This window comes from Notamacropus eugenii, chromosome 2 (genome assembly GCF_028372415.1).
Source record: "Notamacropus eugenii isolate mMacEug1 chromosome 2, mMacEug1.pri_v2, whole genome shotgun sequence".
NCBI lineage: Eukaryota > Metazoa > Chordata > Mammalia > Diprotodontia > Macropodidae > Notamacropus > Notamacropus eugenii.
In genome coordinates, this window is record NC_092873.1 from 66,889,785 (window position 1) to 66,911,710 (window position 21,926).

Here is a 21,926-nt window from a genome sequence, read left to right on the forward strand (position 1 = left end):
CTGTCTCTCTCTCTCTTTCACACACACACACACACACACACACACACACACACACACACACATGCAGAGAGTCTTCATGCCATGCAGAAATATTGTCTGATCAGGTGAAATCAACTGTCCCTGAGACTGAAGCAATCAAAAGAAAAGCGGTTCCGATTCAAGGAACCATTCAAGAAGTCCTTGCCTTTCAACTCCCAGATTAGTCTGTATCACCTTCTTCTGTGGTCCTAAGCTGGGGTTCAGGTGAAGGGAGGAGTGCTAGCCAATACAGTAAAGGCCATGGCTGATCCACTACAAGTTACTCAGCCTTCAGCACACAAGCCGAAGAATCGATCAGCCTTCTGAACTCAGGGCCCAAGGCCCATAGACAGTCTTAGAATACAACAAAGTAAGGGGGTCTTTCAATTCAGTTTCATCCAACCAACCCAACTCAGTCAGCACCAGACGCAGAGGATACAGAGACAAAACCCAAACAGTCCCTGTCTTCAAGAGGCACAAACAGATTAATAAATACCAAACAAATACCAAAGGAAATTCAGGAGGAGGGGGAGCACTGATGACCATGGGGGAGGGGCGGCTGAGCGGTATCATGAAGCTAATTGCAAAGTTTACATTCAGCAGCAATGCCTCTACTGGGTTTGTGTCCCAAAGAGATCAAAAGAAAAGGGAAAAGGACCCACATGGACAAAAATATTTATAGTGGCTCTTTCAGAGGTAGCCAAGAATCAGAAATTGAGGGGATGTCCATCCACTGGGGAATGGCTGAACAAGTCATGGTATGTGAATGTCATGGAATATTACTGTTTCACAAGACATGATGAGCAGGAGGGTTTCAGAAAAAACTGCAAAGACTTGTATGAACTGATGCAGAGTGAAGTGAGCAGAAGCAGGACATTGTGCACAGTAACGGTAACATTGTAACAATGATCAACTGTGAATGACTTAGCTGTTCTCAGCAATTTAAGGATCCAAGACAATCCCAGATGGCTCATGATGAGAAATGCTCTCCACCTCCAGAAAAAGAACTGATGGAGTCTGAATGCAGACTGAAGCAAAATTCTTTGCATTTTCTTTCTGTCTTTTTCTTTCCTTCCTTCCTTCCTTCCTTCCTTCCTTCCTTCCTTCCTTCCTTCCTTCCTTCCTTCCTTCCTTCCTTCCTTCTCTGTCTCTTCCTTCTTTCCTTTCTTCCTTCCTTTCTGACAACATAGCTGATAAGGAAATGTTCAGCGTAACTTCAAAACCAAATCAAACCAAGCAAAGAAAGACAAAGTATGTGGTCAAGCCAAGACCACAAAGAAACCAGGGAAGCATGTGATGGGGCCAGGGTGGATGGAAAGAGCGGGAGTGCTGCACTGGCAGAACTTCCCCAGGGGTCACTGGGGTCCTGCATCCCAGGACCTGACTGTTTAAAGATCAGGGTGTTCAGCCTCCTCGGATACCTCAGAGACTGACCCACACACTAACACCCAACCGAGGAAGCCTCAGTAACACAGCTCAGCTCAGAAACTGTTTCTGGCTCTGGCATCCTAGCGAATCAAGTCTTTTTAGATTCTCTAGGACCTAAAAGGGCAGTACAGATCCAGACTGCTCAGAGGAAATGAAGCCATTTCCTCGGAGGTCAAGGAGCTTGCCTCTATTTCTCCAATGACACTGAGGGTTGCACTCAGACTGAAAAATACCAGTTAATGAAGAAGAGGCTTTGGACCAAAGAGAATTAATTCCAGAAAAGGAAGCCTCCTCAAGGCTTCCAAGGGCCCTTGTTTTGGTCTGCTCCACTCCTGAAATCTAACCTGTTGTCATGGATCCCCCAAACACCCCTAGGGCACAGGCCCAGAGCCCTCCTTGAGCCTCTGGCTAAGGCAAGGAGGACTTTCTGAGGTGAAGGCTGCACTCTGCCCATGCTGGGATGAGAATCCTGGCACCCCACAGTACAGAGTGTAGATATGTTATATGAGATGGAATGAGACCCCATTAGTTGAGATTTTACTAAAACAAGGAGGGCTAGGGACTAAAATAAGATCTGTGACTTTGCTGACATGGGGAAACCCCCTCTCCTGATGGAGGCCAGCACCTGCTTTGCAAATCAAGAGTCTTAAGAGAACTGCTTGGAGCACTGAGAGGTGAGGGGCTGGCACAGTCAGGGGGGGTCAGAGGTGAGCCTTGAACCCTGTTCCTCTGGCTTTGAGGCCAGCTCTGGCTCCACTACACCCCTCTCACTGCAGGATCCTCCCATTGAATCCACCTAATTCAGCTCTGCCCATACAAGCTGTCTCCTTGCCCTGGCCCAACATCTCCCTTTATATACAGACGCCTCCCTGCGCATCTCCCCCCTCCCCTATCAGTTTTCCTAACTCTGCAGAGGTCTCCGCTCTTCTCAGCTGCCCGAGTCCCTCCCTTTCAGCTCTGGATGTGGTCATCTGCCAGGGGCCACCAAATCTTCCTCCAGGAGACCAGCCCCCATGGTCCCTGCCAACCCTACTCCTCCTTGCCTCCTTCATCCCTAACACTCATGGCAGTCTCCAGCCTTTCTCTGCGAATGTACCCCATATTCCACTATCCTTATTCATCAGAGGCACGTTATTCTATCCAGGCACCTCTCATGAGGGCCTGCTGTGGAGTATGGAATTCCTCTTGGCTTTCAAGGCTCCAGGCCTCCCGCCATCTTGCTGAGCAGTCTGACTTTTCTTCCTCCAGGTCTCTTGTCTGGAATGCTTCATGGTAGTCTCAGCAGCTTTTTGATAACTGTGGGCCAGAAGCACTGAATGCCAGGGCAGGCCTGGGCCTGAACAAGACAGCCCTTCACAAACTACTGGCCTTACTTAATCCAGTCTTTGCTTGAAGACCAGCATTTGTTAGGAGGGGGAGTTCCCTGCTCTATTCCATCCAAACACTCCTTGCCTTCCATGTTCCAGCTTGAGCCTTGGCTCTTACCATCAAGGCCAAAACATGCCATGGGTCTGGTGCCATTTAACAGTGACCAAGACCGAGTCCCATCCTGGGAGTGGCTTCAGGTATTGGTCTGGTCTCTCAAAGTACATGGCTCCAATGTCTAACTTCTGTGTGGTGGGAGATCTAGTGCTGAGGCGTGACGGTGGTCAGCACAGTGTTGGAAATATTTGGGGAAAAGGCAGAAATCATCTCATGTGAGGCATTGGAGCTGAAAGAAAATTTGCTCATGAATTAACCACATAGATTACTGGATTACAGATGTGACAAATGAGCTCCTGTTTCACTGTACCTAAGAGTTACAGTTTGAGGAATCAACAGATGAGGACGCTGATGTTGGGCCAGAGGTAAAATGGCAGGATCTGAACCCAGGTTGCTCTAGCTGATTTGGAAGGCCACCCGCTCCCCCAGAGGCAGGTTCTCCACACTCAGGGCTGAGGTAAGAGGCTGCCTTGTCCAACCTCTCACTCTACAGGTAAGAATGCAAAGGCCTAGAGTGGCAAAAGGACCCACCCAAGATGACCTGGGTGAGATTTGAACCCAGGACCTCTGAGTCCAGGGCTAGGAAGGGTTCCTGTCCACCTTCTGAGAAGCATATTTAACAAAACCCGTTTCCTGGAAAGAGCTGACCAGTTAAGCAGGACCTTTGGAAGCCAGGACTTTCCCCAGCCAGGTTTTCCCATCCCCCCCAACCCTCCCCCTCCCTGAGTTCCTTTCTGGACAAGGGAAGGCCAGGAGCCTCGGGCTTGGTTTCCCTGTGCTGCTGCCTCACGGCCTCTAGGGGGCACTCAGTATCAACAAGTTTGACACTCCAGCTTCCTCCCTGGGTATCATGCCTGCTCCCCCCACACATGGCCACTGCTCGGGGCAAGGCTGACTTAGGGCAGTCCAGGGATCGAGCCGCACGTCCCCGGCAAAGACCCCCATGGCACAGGCCAAGGCAGCCTCAGCAGACTGGTTAACTGCCCAGAGACCCTCAAAGGACCTGTGCCAGGCTCCCCCCATGTCTGGCAGCCCACGGGAGGTTCTCTGACAAGGAAATCCAGTTTGACTGCCCCATGTGCCACGTAGAGAGCAGAACCTCACTCTGCCAATGTAGCTCAGCCCCAGCCTGGGGGAGAAGGTGGGGCTGGTGCTCAGCTCACCCTTGAAGCCATGGAATGAAATCCCACTGGAAGTATGGCAGAGGGGACAAGAACACAAAAGGGGAGAGGTCTTTTCTAAGGATCACAAGCAGTGTGGGCTCTGACATACCTGTGACATCCAATGGACGCTTTTTAAGAGCAGTCACCACTGGGCCATCCTTCCTGCGCAAGAGGGGGCTGCTCCGTCTCTCAGCCACCTTCTGCTTTAGCCTGGATCGTAATTTCAGATTGGGTTCAGATGCTGCACAGAAAGGAGATGTGGTCATTAGGGCCAGAGAAACAAAGAGCAGCTCATTTGCAGTATTATTTTTCTTTAAAAGATATACATAGGATAAATATTAGCTTAACACGGATGCATTCCCCTGGAGTGTGAACGAAAGCACTCACTCGGGATGTGGTCCTGAGTATTATCAGTGAAATCCATCAGCCAAGAACAACAAATAGAAATGATCTGATGTCTTTGGCAGCAGTTTTGTGAGCACGGAGGGCTGTATGAGTGTGTGTGTGTGTGTGTGTGTGTGTGTGTGTGTGTGCATGTGTGTGTGTGCATGTGTGTGCGCATGTGTGCATGTGCATGTCTGTGTGTGAGTGCATTTTTGGAGGGACAATAATGCTGCTGTCACACTTTGCCAAATGGATGGGACACAAGAGCCTGAAAGTAGGCTAATATTGGGTGTGGCTGCAGGGCCCAGAGGGAGGGAAGAGGGGAGGTCAGCTTTCCTGGGCTTCCTCATCCTTACAGAACTCAGAGAGCCTCACATGTCACTCCTGCTTACCCAGCATTCACAACGATGGTCTCCTTACCTTTCTCTAAGATGCTGTACACTCTCAACATTGAGGGAGTTAGATTCCAAATGTCAACTTAAAAACCCCTAGTGAACGGTCACCAGAAGACCTGATTCACTGCCCCAATGTGACCTTGGGCCTCTGTCTCCTGCCGGGCCAGACTCCATGTCCCTCTGGCTCTCCAGTGAAGGCCCTAATAGCCATAGGCATGGAGCATGGCACCATGGGAAAGGCATGCACACGGAGTCAAAGGAATGAGGATTGATCATTCTAGGACAGCTAGCTGGCAGAGTGGACAGAGTGCCAGGCCTCAGATGCTTTACTAGCTGTGTGACCCTGTCTAGGGTGTCACTTAATCCTGTTTGCCTTAGTTTTCTCATCTGTAAAATGAGCTGAAGAAGGAAATGGAAAACCACTTCAGTATCTTGCCAAGAAGAGTCTAAATGGGATCATGGAGAATCTGCAGGGCTGAAACAAGTGACCAAGAAGAGCACTGTCCTACTCAAGGGTCAGAGGACCACGGGTAAGGTCATTTCACTTCTCTCAGCCTCAGCTTTCTTATTTGTAAAAAAGACTGAGTTAGATTAGATTATATAAAAGACTTCTTCTTGCTCTAAATTCATGGGCAAGGCAAACCAGACTGCTAGCCATTCTCTAAGAGACATCATCTCCCACCTCCAGGCATGTGTCCTCCTGGAACATGCTCCTTACTTCTCCCTTTTAACACTCAGCTCAGCTGCTACTAATATTTCAGCAGAAACACACCCCTTCCCCCCCCCCCCCCCCCCCCCCCCCGCCCCGCCAGTGCTTTCAACTGATCCAGGCCCATGTTACATCCCATGTCTAGTATTTGCTCTGAGGGCAGGAGAGGGATCTGTTTTTATGTTTCTGAGTGCCACATCTCAGTTCTGAAACTGCCGCTTCTCATCCCAGAACTTGAGTCGGAAGGGCCTTCACCAGCAGCTCTCAGAAAAATGCCTCGGCCTGTGGGTCTCCACTGGGGGTCTTCTAGTCCAGAAGGGTTTGCATTCCTGCCCCGGTCCTATCTAGAATTACCATGAGGTGGGTCAGAGCCACACAAAGGCTTTCTGGGAAAGGGGGGTGATCCTGAAGATCCAAGAGGGGTCAGACAGAACACTGGCTCATTGAGCAGCATAGGGCTGGGAAGGACAGCAGTCAGAGAGATGGCACCCCGGCCAAGAGGCTCAGTCAAATACTGTGGTGCTACCCAGGGAAAGTGTCTCAACCTCTCCAAGACTCTATCTGTCTGTCTGTAATGGCAGAGGAGTGGCAGCCAGTTTCCACCCTGGGAGTCACCAAAAAGCTCCATGCCATCACCACTCGAGTGTGTGCCAATCACCAATGAATTAGTTGGGGTGGGGGAACCTTGTAAGTGACAGGGACGACTACGAGGAGACTAAGTCAATGAATGGCAGACATCCAGGAGAAGACTGGCAAGGCCGCTGGCCCTGTGATCCGGCTCCATCTATCCCTCTGAAAGCTCCTCCGCGCCCAACACCTCAAGTTCACAGTGTCCCTTGGGAAAGCGGATGGGGCCCAAAGACATTTGGTCACTCCCCATTGCCCTGAAGACGACATACAACCCTTCAGCGTGGCACTGAGGAGTCTCGCCAGCCTGGCTCCCGTCTCCTTTCCAATCTGGCACAACTCCCCATTTTCCCCATTCCTCTGCGCAGGCGGTTGCCCTGGTCTGGAGGGAGCAGGGTTTTTTCCTTCCACCTTTGCTGAATGCCAGCCTCCTTCTAAGCACAGAACAGGGGCTCCATACCTCCTCTGCCTCCGGTTCCTTCAGCTGCAGTCTCTCCAAAGGTGGATCCTTCCCAACAAGACCTTCCCACACACAGCTGGCACGTACAGAGTTACTGACAACCTGTCTTCCTCACTGGGCAGGGCTTTGTCCTTCTCTGCATCGCTAGTGCTGAGTGTAGTGCCTGGCATACAGCAGGTGTTGAACAGATGCTTGATGACTGACTGACTAGCAGAGGCCTTTCAAGACTTTCCCTCTCCATCTCCTTTTCCTCTTGAAAGGCCTTGGCCAGTTCTGCCAATACTTGGTCTTCACCCATCTGTGTCTGTGTTACTACCCTCTTTCCCATGGGTAGAAAGTCAAACCGTCAAGGCCTCCTTTCTGTCTTTACACCTCCCCCCCAACCCAACCCACCCCACCCCCAGACACTGTGCCTCCTACAGTGACTGATCTTGGCCCTAAGGCAGAGATGAGAGGGGTGGGGGAGGCCAAGGGCAGCCCAGGGCAGACACCACCATCAGACCAGGTTGCCTGCTTGGCTGGTTCAGCCCAACTCCTTTTACTGTCATGAAGCAGGGCAGGGACCCATTCTAAAACAGGGGTGACCTAAGAACATGAGCATCAGCATGGACTCTCCGGCCAACCAGGCTCCTTGGGCCCATGTTGTCAGGGACTGGACATACCAAGGGCAGCTGGGGAGGACAGAGCTCCTACCCTGGGCCTCCCAAGTGGGGTTTGGGTAGAATATGGAGAGGTCAGACCCAGCACACCTGGCCCTTCCTAACTCTCCCCTCCCCTGAGATGCTCCCAATTCCTGCCCAGCCACATCGGAGCTACCTGGCCATAGCACTCCCTCTCCCAGATTTGTGGGGCTTTGGGCTGGCTGTCATCTGGGCCTGAGTGTCCTCAGGGCCTTGGGGTACCCTCTGGTCCTGGGGTGTCCTCTGGTCGTAGGTGGGTGTCCTCCAGGCACTGAGGTATCCTCTGGGCCTGGGGTGTTCATTTTCTGTGCCTTCCCTTCCGAGGTGACCTTCCATCTACTCTGTTTGTACTAAGTTAGCTCTGTGTGGCCTCCCATGAGATGGTGAGTTCCTGGAGGGCAGTCCCTGGCGTTTGGCCCTCCTTTTGTGCCCAGGGATGCTAGTCACAGATTAAGAGCTCAGGAAGGCTTTGCTGTCCATCACCTTCTCTTTACTTTTCTGTGTCCTCCCTTCTCCTGGAGGATAGGGGTAACTTCATTTGGAAGGCAATCAGGTGGTGAGGTGGAGAGACCACAGGCCTGGGGGATGAGAAGACCTCAGTCTGAATCCTAGCTGAGACACACGCCAGCCATCGTGTGACCCTACCCAAGTTACCCCTTTCTCAGCTTTATTTTCCTTATCTGTAAAATGGGGGTGAAGTAACAGCATGGACAAGGAAAGGAATAAACATGTCCACTGTTATGAGAATCAAACAAGATGGCTTACATGCATCAAGACACCTAGACACCCCCTCCCACTCAAACACACCCACACCCACCTCCTACTGTGCTAACCTTGGAGCACTCAATAAAAGCAGTTGTGGCTACGCAGTAGCCAGCGTGGGCCTGGCCTGCACTTAGTAGGCGCTCGGTGACTGGCTCCTTCCTGAATGCTCCTTGTAGTGGTCCTTGCTATCAAAGGAGCATTACTTGAGGAGCCCCCAGCCCCCTTCTTGGCTTATGACTCTGGGGCAATGAAGCCTGGATCAAAGTGGGGGGAGGTGGCAGTTCCCTGACCAGGCTCTGTAATCTTTTCCAATGCCCCAGCCCCAGACACCGTCCTTCTCCAAGATCTGACATAACAGTGGAGTTCTTGAGTCCCTATAATCCCCCAAGGGGCCCAGGGGCTGGGCTGGGCTGGACTGCTGCTCCAATCTAAATCAAAAATCCATACTATCAGACCCCTAGGCCACAACTGGAGGATGCTGAGTTGGAAAGGAAGCCAGCAGTCATCTCAAACCAAGGCCCTCATAATATTGTGGGAAGGTCCAGAGATGGCTAGTGAGTCAGCCATGGGCTAAAGAGAAGTGGCCACTTGGACCCAGGTCCTCAGATTCCAGATCCGAAGTTCTTCCTGGGACAGGAGGCTGCCTGGTCTTCATGAGCTCAAGGACAAGGCCAACTGGGTGTGGCTGTCCTCAAAAGCAGCCAAGTAAATGAGAAATGGAGGCAGTCCCAACTACCACCCAAGCTGCTAGGGTGACACTCCACATGCATTGCATCTCATGGGAACCCTGTAACAACTGTACAATCTAGAGGGCCCCACGAAAAAGAGCCTGGCACAGAGCGAGTGCTTACAGTTATTTACCTGTCTCATAATTCATTTAGTGACTCACTCACAAAATGATCCAGAGGATTCTAGAATTCTCTAGAGCTGTCAGGGACCTCAGCACCTTTGTTTTACAGACAAGAAGACTAGAGGCTGGAGATGGGAGGGCCTCAAGGACAGAAAGACCACGGGGGCAACTTCACTGGTGAGGATCCTTTGAACTAGATATTAACTGTCAATGGATACCTCAGGATGGACAAAAGCTCTCAAGTCTCTTTGACTGTGAAAGACAGAAGGACAACAGGTCAGACGAGGAATCCAACTGGATTCCACATGTGTGTGGGGCTTCCCATTCAATTGCAAGGACAGCCCCCCACCCCCAAGAGAAGTGGTCTGGGATTTCCGTGTCCTTCCCCCACCTGAAGGATCCTGTATAGACCTCTCTCCTCCTAGGGATTATTTAGAGGTTAGACTTCTGTTGCCTGAGGGAAGGGATCATCTTTGGACCCCAGCCCATAGTAGCCCTTCTCCTTAGCTTTCTTCCCAAACTGTCCCTTGCTGCTAGCTTCCCTCTGCTGTTAAGGGCATCACCATCTTCCCAGTCACCCAGGCGTGTCCACTCTGCCTTATCCATCCACTGCCAAATACCACCATTTCTACCTTCACGACATCTCTCTTATCATCCCTTCTCTCTGCTTCCACAGCCATCACTCAAGGAGAGGTCTTCATCACTCCCCACCCAGACTTTGGCCATATCCACCTGGTGGCCCTCCCTTGAGCGTTTCCCTGTAATTTTTTCTAAATTTCAGGATTATTTCACATTACCCACCTACCCCAAACTTCATGACTCCCCTTTGGCCCCTGGTCACAAGCATTTGGGCTGCGTATTCATTTGCATCTTGGGAAACAAAGAGCTCAGCTCCTCTGGATTCCAGTGTCGCTGATCAAGAAACGAGGGGAGCTCCTCTTCCTAACTGCTCTCCCATTTGCTATCGGAGGGTTGGCCTGCTCTGCTTTTTGTAAACAATGCTGGCCACAAAACTGTCCTCCAAGTGAGCACCCCCAAGTTCTCTGCTCCTCAGCAGAGTGCCATGTGGCCTCATCTCTTCCCTAAGCAACTTGGGCTAGTGACCAGTCAAGCACCAGACTTCTGCATTACCCAGGGCATTGAGTTGTCTGGGCCATGCCTTGGCCAGGCTAGATGAATACAGAATCTGGGTGACTTTCTGAAATTCTATTTCAGGGCTTATAGTCTTCACATGCCTTTACAAGAACATGGGAAACTACAATTTGATAGAAACACTTAATGGAAAAATGAGATGGAGCCATCATCAACCGGAAAGACCAAACTGGACAGGAGAAAGAAGAGTGAGTGCAACTCCATCTGACAAGGAGCTGCAGCTGTGGTGGCGGAAGTGACCACGTGCCCTTGTCACAGCCAGATCTTGGGTCTGGCGGTCAGGAGTTCCTCCTGCAATCCAGGCTCTGCCCGTGGCACCCTGGACAGATCCCATTTCTGCATTGGTGATACAAGGAGGCTCAATCAGATCACTGCTACGCTGGATCACTCAAAACCTTGTGGTGCACTTAAATTTGACAAACAGTGACTCAGCCTCAGGAACCAGAGTCATGCTAGCAGTGAGAGAGAGAGACCTAGGACATGCAGGCAGATGGACAGCACAAGCCAGCTGGAGGAGAGCAGAAGAGGCAGCAGTGAGCGGGGGGACAGAAGCTGAGCAAACACAAGGAGGCAGGAGACAAAGGGCTGAGTCTGGGGAGTAACAGGAAGCCACGGGCAACAGGTAACATTTGCCCAGTAAACTGAAAAACAAGGTGGAGAAGTGGATAGGACAACAGATGTGGAGTCAGGAAGTCTCAAGTTCAAATCTGGTCTCAGACAGTAATTTGGCCTTACTAGCTATGTGACCCTAGGCAAATCATATAACCTGTTTGCCTCAGTTTCCTCATCTGTAAAATAGGGATGATAACTCCTGCCTCCCAGGTTACTGTGAAGACCAAATGAGCTGCTGTACCCAAAAGGCTCTAGTGCCTGTACACTGTGGACTTGGCAATCAGGCTAGCTGTTACTAAGGCTGGAAAAGAAGGTGGGAGCCAGCGACACGGTCTGCTCTGGGCTTTAAGACAGGGTCTGGGGTCCTGAAACTGTGCATGGGGAAACCTCCTTCAAGGAAGGACCCGGGCAGACAGTTCCTGACTCTACCTGTCACCAGGGAGCATCCGAGGCATCCCAGGAAGGCAGGTTTTCTGTCCATAAGCCCAGTTATCTAACCATCAGGTTACACCACCTCTCTGGCCAATCTTCATTCCTGTTAGTGCCCCATGTAAACTGGAGCGCACCACCAGATGTTTGCTCTATTTTAGAAAAGAAGAATAATAGGATCTAGAGCACAAGGGAGTTTAAATAGTCCTTTTTTCAGATGAGTAAACTGAGGCCCAGAGACACCGTAATTCATCTATGGTAAGAGGAGGCAGTAATTCTTTGATCATGACAATGCCATGGGGTGAGGGACTGCCTGGGATATTCTCTCCAAAAGGCAGCCCTAGCCCCTATCTTCTGCATGCAATGCTTCTGGACCTGCTGTCCCCCTCCCTCACCCAAACTTGTAGCAAGAAGGGCCTGGATTCAAGCCCTGCCTCTGATCTGCCAGCTGTGCGCCAATTAAGCTTCTAGTGGCTCTGCTGTCCTCTGAGAGACAGAGGAGTGTGGCCCGGCCTTCCCCTTGAGTGAATCTGCGGGGCTTTGTGAGAGCCTCGGTGGCTCCCTTGGGAACTGTTAGGAAGGGGATGGTCACCCACTGTCGGTGTTCTGACACGGACTCAGTGCCTGGAATGTTGCGGGTACTCAATAAGTACCTGCTGATTAACTGATGGCAATAATAACATGTTGAAAAAATACTTCCTATCTGTCCTCTCACTATAATCCTGGGCAAAAAGAAATCAGATTATCTGAGTTCTTGGGTAGTTTGGATTCCAGAGGAAAGGTGAAGGGTTTGTTGTGAAACCGCAGTCTCCCTTGATCTCCTGCCCCAGCATCCAAAGCCCCAAAGGTGGACAGAAGAGAGCTGTCCTGGTTAGATTTCCCTTCTCTTCCTCCCTGGAGACTCACCCCATGCAGACCAGACTGGGAAGGCCCCAGCATAGCCTCTGTTATGGCTGGCCAAATGTATGGATCTGTCTTTCTCCTACAAGGAAGGTCTCCTTCCTTCCCTGCATCCACTCTCCTCACCCCTATACACACTCATAACCCTTTGCACTCCAAAGATGAGTGGGAGAATCTGTGTGAGAAGAAAGGCTCTCTCTACAGTCATGGTAACAACATGGGCCTGGAAGGCAGAGGCCATGGGTTCTGAGACCTCCTCCACCCCGAGCCTTGGCTTTCTCATTCACCAAGAGGACCCACTCTGTGTGTCTCTAGCCTCCCTGGGGGAACAGGGATGGATGCGAAGGCCTCATGGTACCCTGCAAACTGGAAGGTGTGTAATTAAATTGGAAGGAAAGCTACTCACTGACTGAGCAGAGTCCAGGCCACAGCCTTGTCCACCAAGCTGCAGATCAAAGCTCTGGGATAGCTGTGGGGGTCCACGTGGGCAAAAAGAGAAGAGGACTCCCCTTGTATGGCCGAAGCCAAGAGGGAATGATGTCAGTGAGCATCAGTGTGTGGGGCTCCTTTAGGTTATCCCAGAGACAAAGTCCAGTCATTGCTCTGGAAAGCAATCAGCCAATCACTAAACTTTCATGCTAACCTCACAGACTAACCCAGTATGCTACCATTGGTGATCAAACCTCAACAAAGGGTGGGGAAAGGGCAGGGCTCAAAATGGAGCCCAGAGGCATCTGTCCAGCCATAAGTGTTGTAGGACCCTGTCTTGCTCATTCCGCAGAAGTGGCTGCTGGGCCTGTGAACCAGATTTGAGGAAGGACCCAGCTCCACTCTCCACCCCTCCCTACTCTCTGCATCCTTCAGATTTCAATAATTAACAAACCACATAAAAGGCATGTTAATGAGGGTACGTTTATGAAAAAAGAAAGCAATCTAATGGCGGATAGCTTTCTGGGTTCTAAGATGAGGCCTCTCCTTGGGGAACCCCCACCCCCACTCCAAAGTCCAGCAAGATAAGGAATTTTTGTGGGTGAGTTTTTGAAAGATATGAGACAATGCATTCAGCGGTTAGAAATGCATAGATCAGTACAGCTAATGTTTCTAGTTAGCTGGGGATTAACCTATTTTACACAGGGAAAATTCCCCCCAGAAAGACACTGTACAAGAGTATGTGGTGGGCAACATCAGAACTGCTGGTTATCTTCTAAGCACTACCACACGCACACATGCACCACTTATAAAAAACTCATAAAAATTCAAAGTCGAGTCTATCTCTGGGGAGAAGAGATGAGAAGAGCAAGAAATGATATGGACATGGAGCAGAAGCAAGGGATGCATTGTGCATACACATGACAACTCTCCCCCATTCCGCCTGCCCTGGAAGGGGGGAAAATCACTTGTTGTACCGTATTGATAGGATCGGGGCTTGGAGAAGAACACCAGACCAATTCCTGTCCTGGGGACCCCATTTCCCTATTCCAGCTCAGAACAAACAAGGTTGCAAGCATCACTCTTCTCGATCCAAGTCTGAGGGCTGGTGAGGGCCAAACGTTGGGACTGAGGCAGAGAGTGAGTGAGTGCCCTGGGGACATCAGCAAGCGCTCTAAACCTGAGACAAACAACGCTTCACAGGCAAAGGCAGCTGGAAAGGGATGGGATCTTTTTTGTAGCCAAAAGTTCAAAATTTGGAAAATGTAGTCATTGACTAGTCAAGAAAAGGGAGAGGGACAGAAAAAGAATGACATAGTTTCCAAGAGAATTCTTGACATTCTCTGCCTGAAAATGCACATTAAATTAAAGCCAGCTACTGATGAGTGCATTAGAGTTCAGATTTTGTCTTAGATACTTCTTAGCTGTGTGACCCTGGGCAAGTCACTTCACCTTTGTTTTTCTCAGTTTCTTCACCTGTAAAATGAGGGAGTAGGACTGGGTGGCCTCCAATGTCCCTCCCAGTTTGAAATCCATGATGCATTGACTGGATGAAGATTGGTGGTTAACACAAACCTGGGAGGGCTACCTAATTTGAAACAGTGATCAGAGTCAACTGAAACGATGGAATAAATCCATATAATTTAAGACTACTATGAAGGATAAATGTAAAGTCCTTCACTTAGGCTCAGAAAATGAAGAGTTCAGAAACAGGTAAATGGGAAAAGATACATAGGGAACTGATTCAAATTCATAAGAATGAGAGCTATTCCCCAATTAATAAATAGTCAAGAGATATAAATGGCAAGTTTTCAGAAGAGATCGAAGTTATTAGTACTCATATAGGGGAAAAATGCTCTAAATCACTACTAATTAGGGAAATGCAAGTAAGAAAAACTCTGATATTCTACCTCATATTCACACACTGGCAATGCTGACCTGTCCTCCCCAGAAAAGATAAATCGGGCGGGGCTCCAGAGAACAGTTCTACTGATGACTTAGTGACCGATGAACTGGTCCAGCTATTCTGGAAAGTGGTTTGGAATGATGCCCCCAGAACTACGGAAGGGTGCCCAGTTCTGGGGTCCACCCTCTGACCCATCTGTACCACTGCAAGGTCTTTACCTCAAAGAGATCAAAAAAGAAGAAAAGGACCCATACAGACAAAACTAATTCAAGCAGCTCTTTTTGTGGTGACAAAGAAGTGGAAACGGAGGGGATGCTCACCCACTGGGGGTCACATGAGCAAGTTATGAAATATGAATGGGATGGATTGCTATTGCGCAGTAGAAAATGAAGAAACCAGAGGGGATCTGTATGAACCAAGGCAGGATGTGCTGAGCAGCAGAACCAGCAGAACAATTCACACAGTAACAACAATACTGTAGGGGCAGAAAGCCTGAGAGGCCAGCACGAGGAGCAGCCAAACTATGGCTCCTGAGACGTGATGAACCGTCCTGCCCATCCCCCGACAGAGCCGATGGACAGAAGGCAGATTGAGGCAGCCAGGCTTGGTGGGCCCAGGCAAGGCTGTGATTTGGCCCTTAGGATAATCCACCTTAGAAACAAGGAGGAGAGACAGAGATCTTCATTTGGAAATCAAATTAAATTAAATGTAAACAGATCAACTGTTCATGCAGAGGTCTGTGAAAGGTCAGCAGCTGACACCGGGAAACCCAAAACGAGAGAACTGGTAGTTTTAGTGGACAGCATGGTTTGGGAATCACCCTTGATCCCCTTCCCATCAATGCCATTCCCTTAAGTAAGAGAGGTGTAACATCCACAAGGAAGGCCTTATTTCTTACTGCCCAGATCTGGTCAGACCACACAAGCCTGTAGGATTATTAAGTTTTATGGAGCTTGTGTGTCCACAGGGGTGAGGATTTAGTGTCTAATGAACCCTAAAGACAAGCCTGGGGCCCGAAGGAGTGGGGAAGGGGAAGGTGGTTGGAGGGTGGGCCAGGCAAGGGCCAGGGCAGTTTGATGTCTCCAGAGTGAAAAGGCAGCAGGGAGAGGTTACAGAGGGGAAGATTTCAGTTTCCAATGCTCATAATTAGCTCTGACCTTGGATGAAGTAAGCTCCTGGTCCCCTTCACTGTTGGAATTCTAGCAGAGTTGGTAGAGGGGGAGTCACATGTCCATTAGGGTTTGGACCCAAGGAGTTCTAAAGGCTCTTCCTCCATGCCAAAGATGCCATGAAACCTTAGGCTTCTCACTCCCAGTGGTCTTGGGGCACCCCTCTCCCACTTGGCTGTCAGAAAGGTGAAGACCTAGGGGTCAAGTCTCAGCTCTGCTAGCTGAAGGGCAGTGGGGCAGGGGGGTGAGAACAGTCAGAATCTTCTGGGACTCAGTGTTCCCATCAATAAAAGGAAAGGGTTGGCATCTGCTCTCCAAGACCCTGGGAGTTCCTACCATTGGAATCTGTGAAGATGAACTAGAGTGGCCATGAACTAGACACATCTAGACTCCCCAAGCCAAGAGTACCACCATCCTCCCCATAGGACCTCTAAACCTCAATTTCCTCATCTGTAAAATGGGACTGTATACCTCTCTCATGGGTTCACTGGGCAAACTTTCAAGCCTCCTAGAATGAAAGTCACTGCTTCTTCTGCATGAGGGCAAGAACCTATACCAGGGTGTTCAATAATAGAAAAATCTACCTGGATTTTGCCAGCAGAAGGGAAGCTCTTTGAAGGCAGAGGCCATCTCACCCTTGTGAGGTGAGGGTCTGGCCCAAGGAGGCTGGGATCTCCCAAATGTCTGCCCTTTTACTCACTTGGTCACTTTGGATGGAAGAGGGGAAAAGGTACAACAAAGTCTCAAGAACTCAGACTCACTTTAAGCAGGGCCCGTGGGATTAGGGAAGGCAGGGAGGAGGAAGGCCCTGAGGCTCCCTGTGGGCGAGGACCACAGGACTTTGGCCTTGGATCCCATTGACGAATGTTTGTTGACTGACTACACAAATATTATCTAACTTTCTTTCAAGAGCATCCTCTAACCAGAACCAAGTTAATGAGGGGGCTGTCTCGGGGAAGGTCCTGGGGACTGGCTTCTAGGAAGTGAGAAGGATTGAGAACCCAGTACCAACTATTTGTAAACAGATACTTCTTAAACACTTGAGGGTGCTTGAAAAGTCTGCCTTCTAAGTAGTTTAAACATTCCCCTTGAACAGGGTTTACACAAGCACTGGCTGGGCCAACCCTTTCTTTAGAGATAATATAAACTTTTGCTCTGTGGCTTCCTGAATCATCTCGGCTAGCTCAGCTCAGAGGCTTCTCTCCCACAGCAATATCATCAGGTCTGTTAGAGGGACTGAAGAGGCGGGAAGGGCATGATGGGGGCTGGGCCCAAGGGGGCGAGCCTTCCCGGACAAGCTCACGGCCACCACACAGGAAAGAGCGGGCCGGCCACAGCTGGGGGCCCTGGGCCCTGGCTCACAAAGGAGGCCTTTTCCAGGAATGCTCCTAGAGCTTACTCAAGCCCAGTCACGTGTTTCTTCTGAGAAAAGCTGCACTGGGTGGGGGGTAGGAAAGAGGAGGGAAAGGCCTGGCTCAAGCAGCTGGCTGGACAGCAGGCCATTTGCCCCCACCCCACCCCCCTCCTCCTTCCCCTTCTTCTCTTTTTTATTTTTAAAACTATTTCACAAGCCCAGGCACTCACACTTACCAGGGAAACAGGAACCCGCCCTCAGGACCGGCCTTGGGGAGGTGGCATTTCCGGGAGGCTGCCAGAGAGCCATCACCTGGGTCCTCTGCCCAGCCCCTTAACAAAACCCCAGGGTCTGGTGTCCCTGCAGCCCAAGTCTGACCCCGACATCCCCTATCCAGCCCCATCTCCCCAGCTCCCATCACCACCAGGACCAGACAAAATCCTTCCTCCCCTACCTGGTCCCCTCCTACCTGTCTGGGCTGCTCCTACCCACCCACCTACTCTGATCCAGGGACCCTGGCCTCCTCACCCAAGACCCACCACCTTCTGACTCAGGGTACATGCAGCACTGGCTGTCTGGCCCCAGTGTATCTTCCCCACAAACCCCATTTTCTACAAAAATACTTCCCCATCCCCACTCTGGGTTAGCGGGCAGCTGAGTGGCCCAGTGGAGGTGGCACTAGCCTCAGACCTTTCTTAGCCATGTGACTCTGAGCAAATCACTTTGTCTCTCTCTGCCTGCCTCAGCTTCCTTCTCTGTCAAAGGGGATCATGGCTGTGCCTCCCTCGCAGGGCTGTTCAGAGGTTCCAACGAGATCATATTTATAAAGCAGTTAGAATGGTGCACATAGTAGGTTCCATAGAGATGCTAGCTACTATGATCATTATCATCATTACTGAGGCAGTCAGGAGGTGTCAGGGCATGCAGAGTGCTGGGCACACAGGACAACCTGAGTTCAAAGCCAGCCTCAGACACACATGAGCTATATGACCCTGGGCAAGTCACATCATGCTATTTGCCTCAGTTTCCTCATCTGTAATGAGCTGCAGAAGGAAATGGCAACACACTGCAAGAACTTTACTAAGAAAAGACCAGATGGGGTCATGAAGCGCCAGCCACAACTGAATGAGTGACCAATGACAAAATTGCTCTACCATTATCCTCAGCGCCTTCTCTCTGCTGATTATCCCCAATGATCCTGTATCTTGTGTATACATAGTTGCTGCAAGTGTCTCCCCCAAGTGCCTAGTGAGTGTCTGGCATGCAGTGGGCTCACTTCTTCTCTGGGTGGCCTGGGGTCAGCCCCTCAACCTCTGGGGGGCATCAGTGCCAACATCTCAGAGTGAGAGGGGCTGACCACTTCTAACTTCCCTCATTGGTCTGACAGGCACAAGATGGACAGGTACAGTGGCAGGAGCAGGGAACCTGGGTTCAAAACCCGGCTCTCCTCCTCCCTAGCTAGGCTGGACCTCAATTTATTCATCTGTAAGACTGGGGCAGAGGACTGGATAAACTCTGTGGTCCAAAGGTCTTGGAGGTTCCATGTCCTCTCATGCATGCCGACAGCTCTGAGATAGGCATGTTGCAGGGCATCAGGCCATATGCTCCCCGCCCCCTTACCACTGTAACACAGAGCCAGGCCAAAAGGAAGACACAGATGTGTATCTGTGGCATCTCATGGCAGCTCCATGATCAGTCTGGATGCTTGGGGCTATCCCTCACCCCACTCCCAACACTCCCTGCATCCCTACTCCCACCTGGCGGGAGCCCTAATTCTCCACTGTCCCTGAAGCTGAGTTGTCACCAGGCTCAGGACTGACCTGTTTTTCTAAGAGGAAAGTCGTCTTTGGAGTCATACATTCCCAGCACGGGGTGATTGTAGGCTGCAGGGCCCCCACTTTGTGGGGGTGAGCTCTGGTCCAAGCTGCTGTGCTGAGTTTTCCTGTATATGAGAAAAAGGAAAGAAATTTAGCTCCCCAGAGGGTCCAGCTGACCTCCACCAGGGGTGCCCAGGATGCTCGGCGGGCACGGAGCCCATCTCTGGGTCTCAGAGACCTCCCCTCACACCTTTATTCCCAATTGAGAGCCCAGGAGAGAGAGCGGACACAGCAGCGGGCCGTGGGTGGCCAGACAGCCTCTCCTCCTCACTGGCCACTCCTCATAGTGAGAATGTCTCCTCTCGCCTCACCTCCAAGAACAATGTCTTCATTATAGTGTAAGCGCAAGTACCACTCTTCTCCAGGAGCTTTTCCTGGGCCCCCCCAAATGCTGGAGCCCCCTTATGTTTACTCGTACAGACATATTTGTGTGGGCATTGTTTCCTGGGGGGAATGGAGGCTGCCGGAGGGCAGGCCCCAAGCCTGCCACCTGCCACACCTTCCTATAGGCCTGCATTCCACCGGGACAGATTCACTGGAAAATTGACTATCCCCTGGAAGACTAGAAGGGAGGGAGGAAGAAAGGATAGACTCCTCCCTCAGGCGGCTCAGAATTCCTCTGGAGTTATCTGTATGTATTCCTGCGAGAACCAAAGCATGTAGCACTATATAAACCAAATGGAGAGATGGAAACATCCACCCATCATTGCTGCTCTCCTTTCTACCCCTGCCCCTCATCTCACTGAAAACTGGTTGGGAGGAGAGAAAGGTTGGTGCCCTGCAGGATGGTGGGCAAACCCTCCTGGGTCTCAGTTTCCTTCTTAGTACAAGGACAGGGTTGGACAAGATGGCCTGAGGTCTCTTTCAGCAAGTTCTCAGGACCACAAGGAGAGGAGAGGGACTTCTGGGGGCTGATGGGCAGGAAGGTGATGGATAGGAGGTGTGCTCACTGTTGCTTCCACTTGCATTTTAAATGTATTCTGATGAACCTAATCTACTTAATGACTTGAAGCAAATTTGCCAATTTGCTCATATGGCGCATTGGAGATGACTTATCTGAACAAGCAAACACCTGCACCTGCAGGTACTGGCAAAGGGGAGTGCTGAAACACCTGCAGGTGCCCAGGGAGACAGCAGCTGCCACAGGGCAAGACAGTTCGGGGGTCCCATGTCCTCAGAGACTGAGTCTGTCCCACCAGACACCTCAGAAGGCTCAAAAGTCTGGGCCCTTCACCCTGGGGCCCAGTATTGTAGGGCGGGGAGAAACCTCAGAATTCACCACTGCGTTTTACAGAAGAGGAAAGTGAGGATGGGAAAGGAAAGGCCTTTACCGCGTCTTACTTTACAGGAAGTGAACAAGTGGCAAAATCAGGACGTGCCTGACTGAGAGGTTCAAAGCTGCATTCACCTCTGACAGAGGCCGCCAAGAGGTGATCTCTCTTGGTCTCTCTCCTTTCTCCCTAGTTTCCTCATTAGCTAAGCCCTTTTGGCGTTCACTTTTCTTACCCAAAGAAAGACTGCAGAGGGGATCTGCCTCCATAGCAAGTCCTACAGAACAGAAGGCCAGGGGAAGGCCTGCTGTATCAAGCAGCTGTCCTGGCCCCCTGACCATTGGGGTGACTTTGGGGGAGTTATGTTCCCACTCTGGGTCTCTATTGACCTCTGTAAGCAGAGAGAAGGGGTCAGACTAGACACTCTTGACCAGGGAGCGAGCAGGATTCAAATCCAGTTCCTGATACTTCCCATGCATGTAACCACAGATGAATCCATTTCCCTCAGTTCATGGTGCAGGACTCAGTCCCCAGTAGGTGTGTTTAAAGGGATTACCACTGAGAGGAAGACAGAACACACATGTACCTTCTGTCCTGCCCAGCACTCACACTCCTAGTGCTCCAAGGGTCTGCAGCCTTCCTAGCATGGGTACCCTCTCCACTGATGCAGAGTGCAGGTCACTCTCTTACTTTTAAAACTGCAATGACCCTAAATTTCATTCCCTGAAGGTCACTATGAGATGAGCCTCTGAGCTTGGATGGGCTGAGCCTTAGGGACCAGATACATGGCCCATCTCTGTGCTGACCAATATCTGTAGTCTTGCACCAATGCGTCTTAAGGAGGCAGCTAAGCACAAGACCATGGGCCTGGAGGCAAATTGTGCCTCAGACACCCGATTCCTTGCGTGAGACAGCTTTCTTCATTTGAAAACCTGCCTCCCAGGGCTGTTGTGAGGGTCAAATTCTCCAGAAGGTGGGGGCCTCAAAGCCAAGTTCCAGGGAGTCCAAGGCCAAACAAAACCACCCCCAAATCACTGAACTTACAAATGGAACCCTGAGAGGAGGGTCCTTAAAATCTCTCCCACTTTTCCCCTCCTTTTTCTGCTCGCATTGAAATCTGGCTCCTGCTCCGCTCTTGCCTGGAGCAAGCAGCCAGCTGTGGGCCCAGGGCGGTCAGGCCTCTCCTCATGGGACGGCCTCAGAGTGAGGACTGGAGATGCTGCTTTTGCCCACAGGAGTGGGAGCCCCCAGAACCAGTAAGGAGAATAAGCACAGAGGCGTGGGGTCCCTTGGCCAAGCTGAGCGATCCACGGATCCACATTTACTGAGCACCTACTCTGTGCCAAGGACTGTGCTAAGTGCTGGGGAGACAGAAAATGGCAGCCTCCAGGGACCTAGGTTCATGTTGCTCTGGACCAAACTCCCAAGAACAGCCTGGGTGAGGGGCTGCAGGGTAGGGTAGGTCCAAGGGGGAAGGGGAGGGAGGGGAAAGAGAGGGAAGGCAGTCCATGGCTTCCCTGCCTCAGGGCTCCAAGACCCTGCAGACACTCCAGGACAACCGGCGGTCCTCACTTACCCATACCAGTAGCGGGGGTCACTAGAGATGCAGTGATTCAGATTCCGATGGGCCAGTGCCTTCTTCTTATTCAGGACAAACTCCTGGAGTTTCATCTTCACTTCCGTGCTGGCCACAGCACCTGAAACAAGGAGGGGTGGCTCAACTGGGGGGCCCAGGGTGTTGGGGGAGGGGAAGGGAAGGGCTGCCAGGGAGGCCTCCAGGATTGCTTTCAAGTGCAGATCTAATCTTTGCAAAGACTCTTCTGTGCTGGCCCCATACCCTGCAGCCACCCCGCCTCATCAAGGGAT

At 51.0% G+C, this 21,926-nt stretch overlaps 1 protein-coding gene across 6 annotated transcripts in view; it reads right to left on the reverse strand.

Moving 5' to 3' along the window:
- HDAC4 (histone deacetylase 4) overlaps nt 1–21,926 on the reverse strand; it is a 268,595-nt gene that overhangs the window by 63,493 nt on the left and 183,176 nt on the right. For all 6 annotated transcript variants that reach the window (XM_072640709.1, XM_072640708.1, XM_072640711.1 and 3 more), the window contains 3 exons: nt 21,637–21,757; nt 18,733–18,854; nt 4,201–4,332 (listed from right to left, as the gene is read on the reverse strand). In XM_072640709.1, coding sequence (XP_072496810.1) covers nt 4,201–4,332; nt 18,733–18,854; nt 21,637–21,757 — 375 coding nt within the window. The remainder of the gene's footprint in view (nt 1–4,200; nt 4,333–18,732; nt 18,855–21,636; nt 21,758–21,926) is intronic.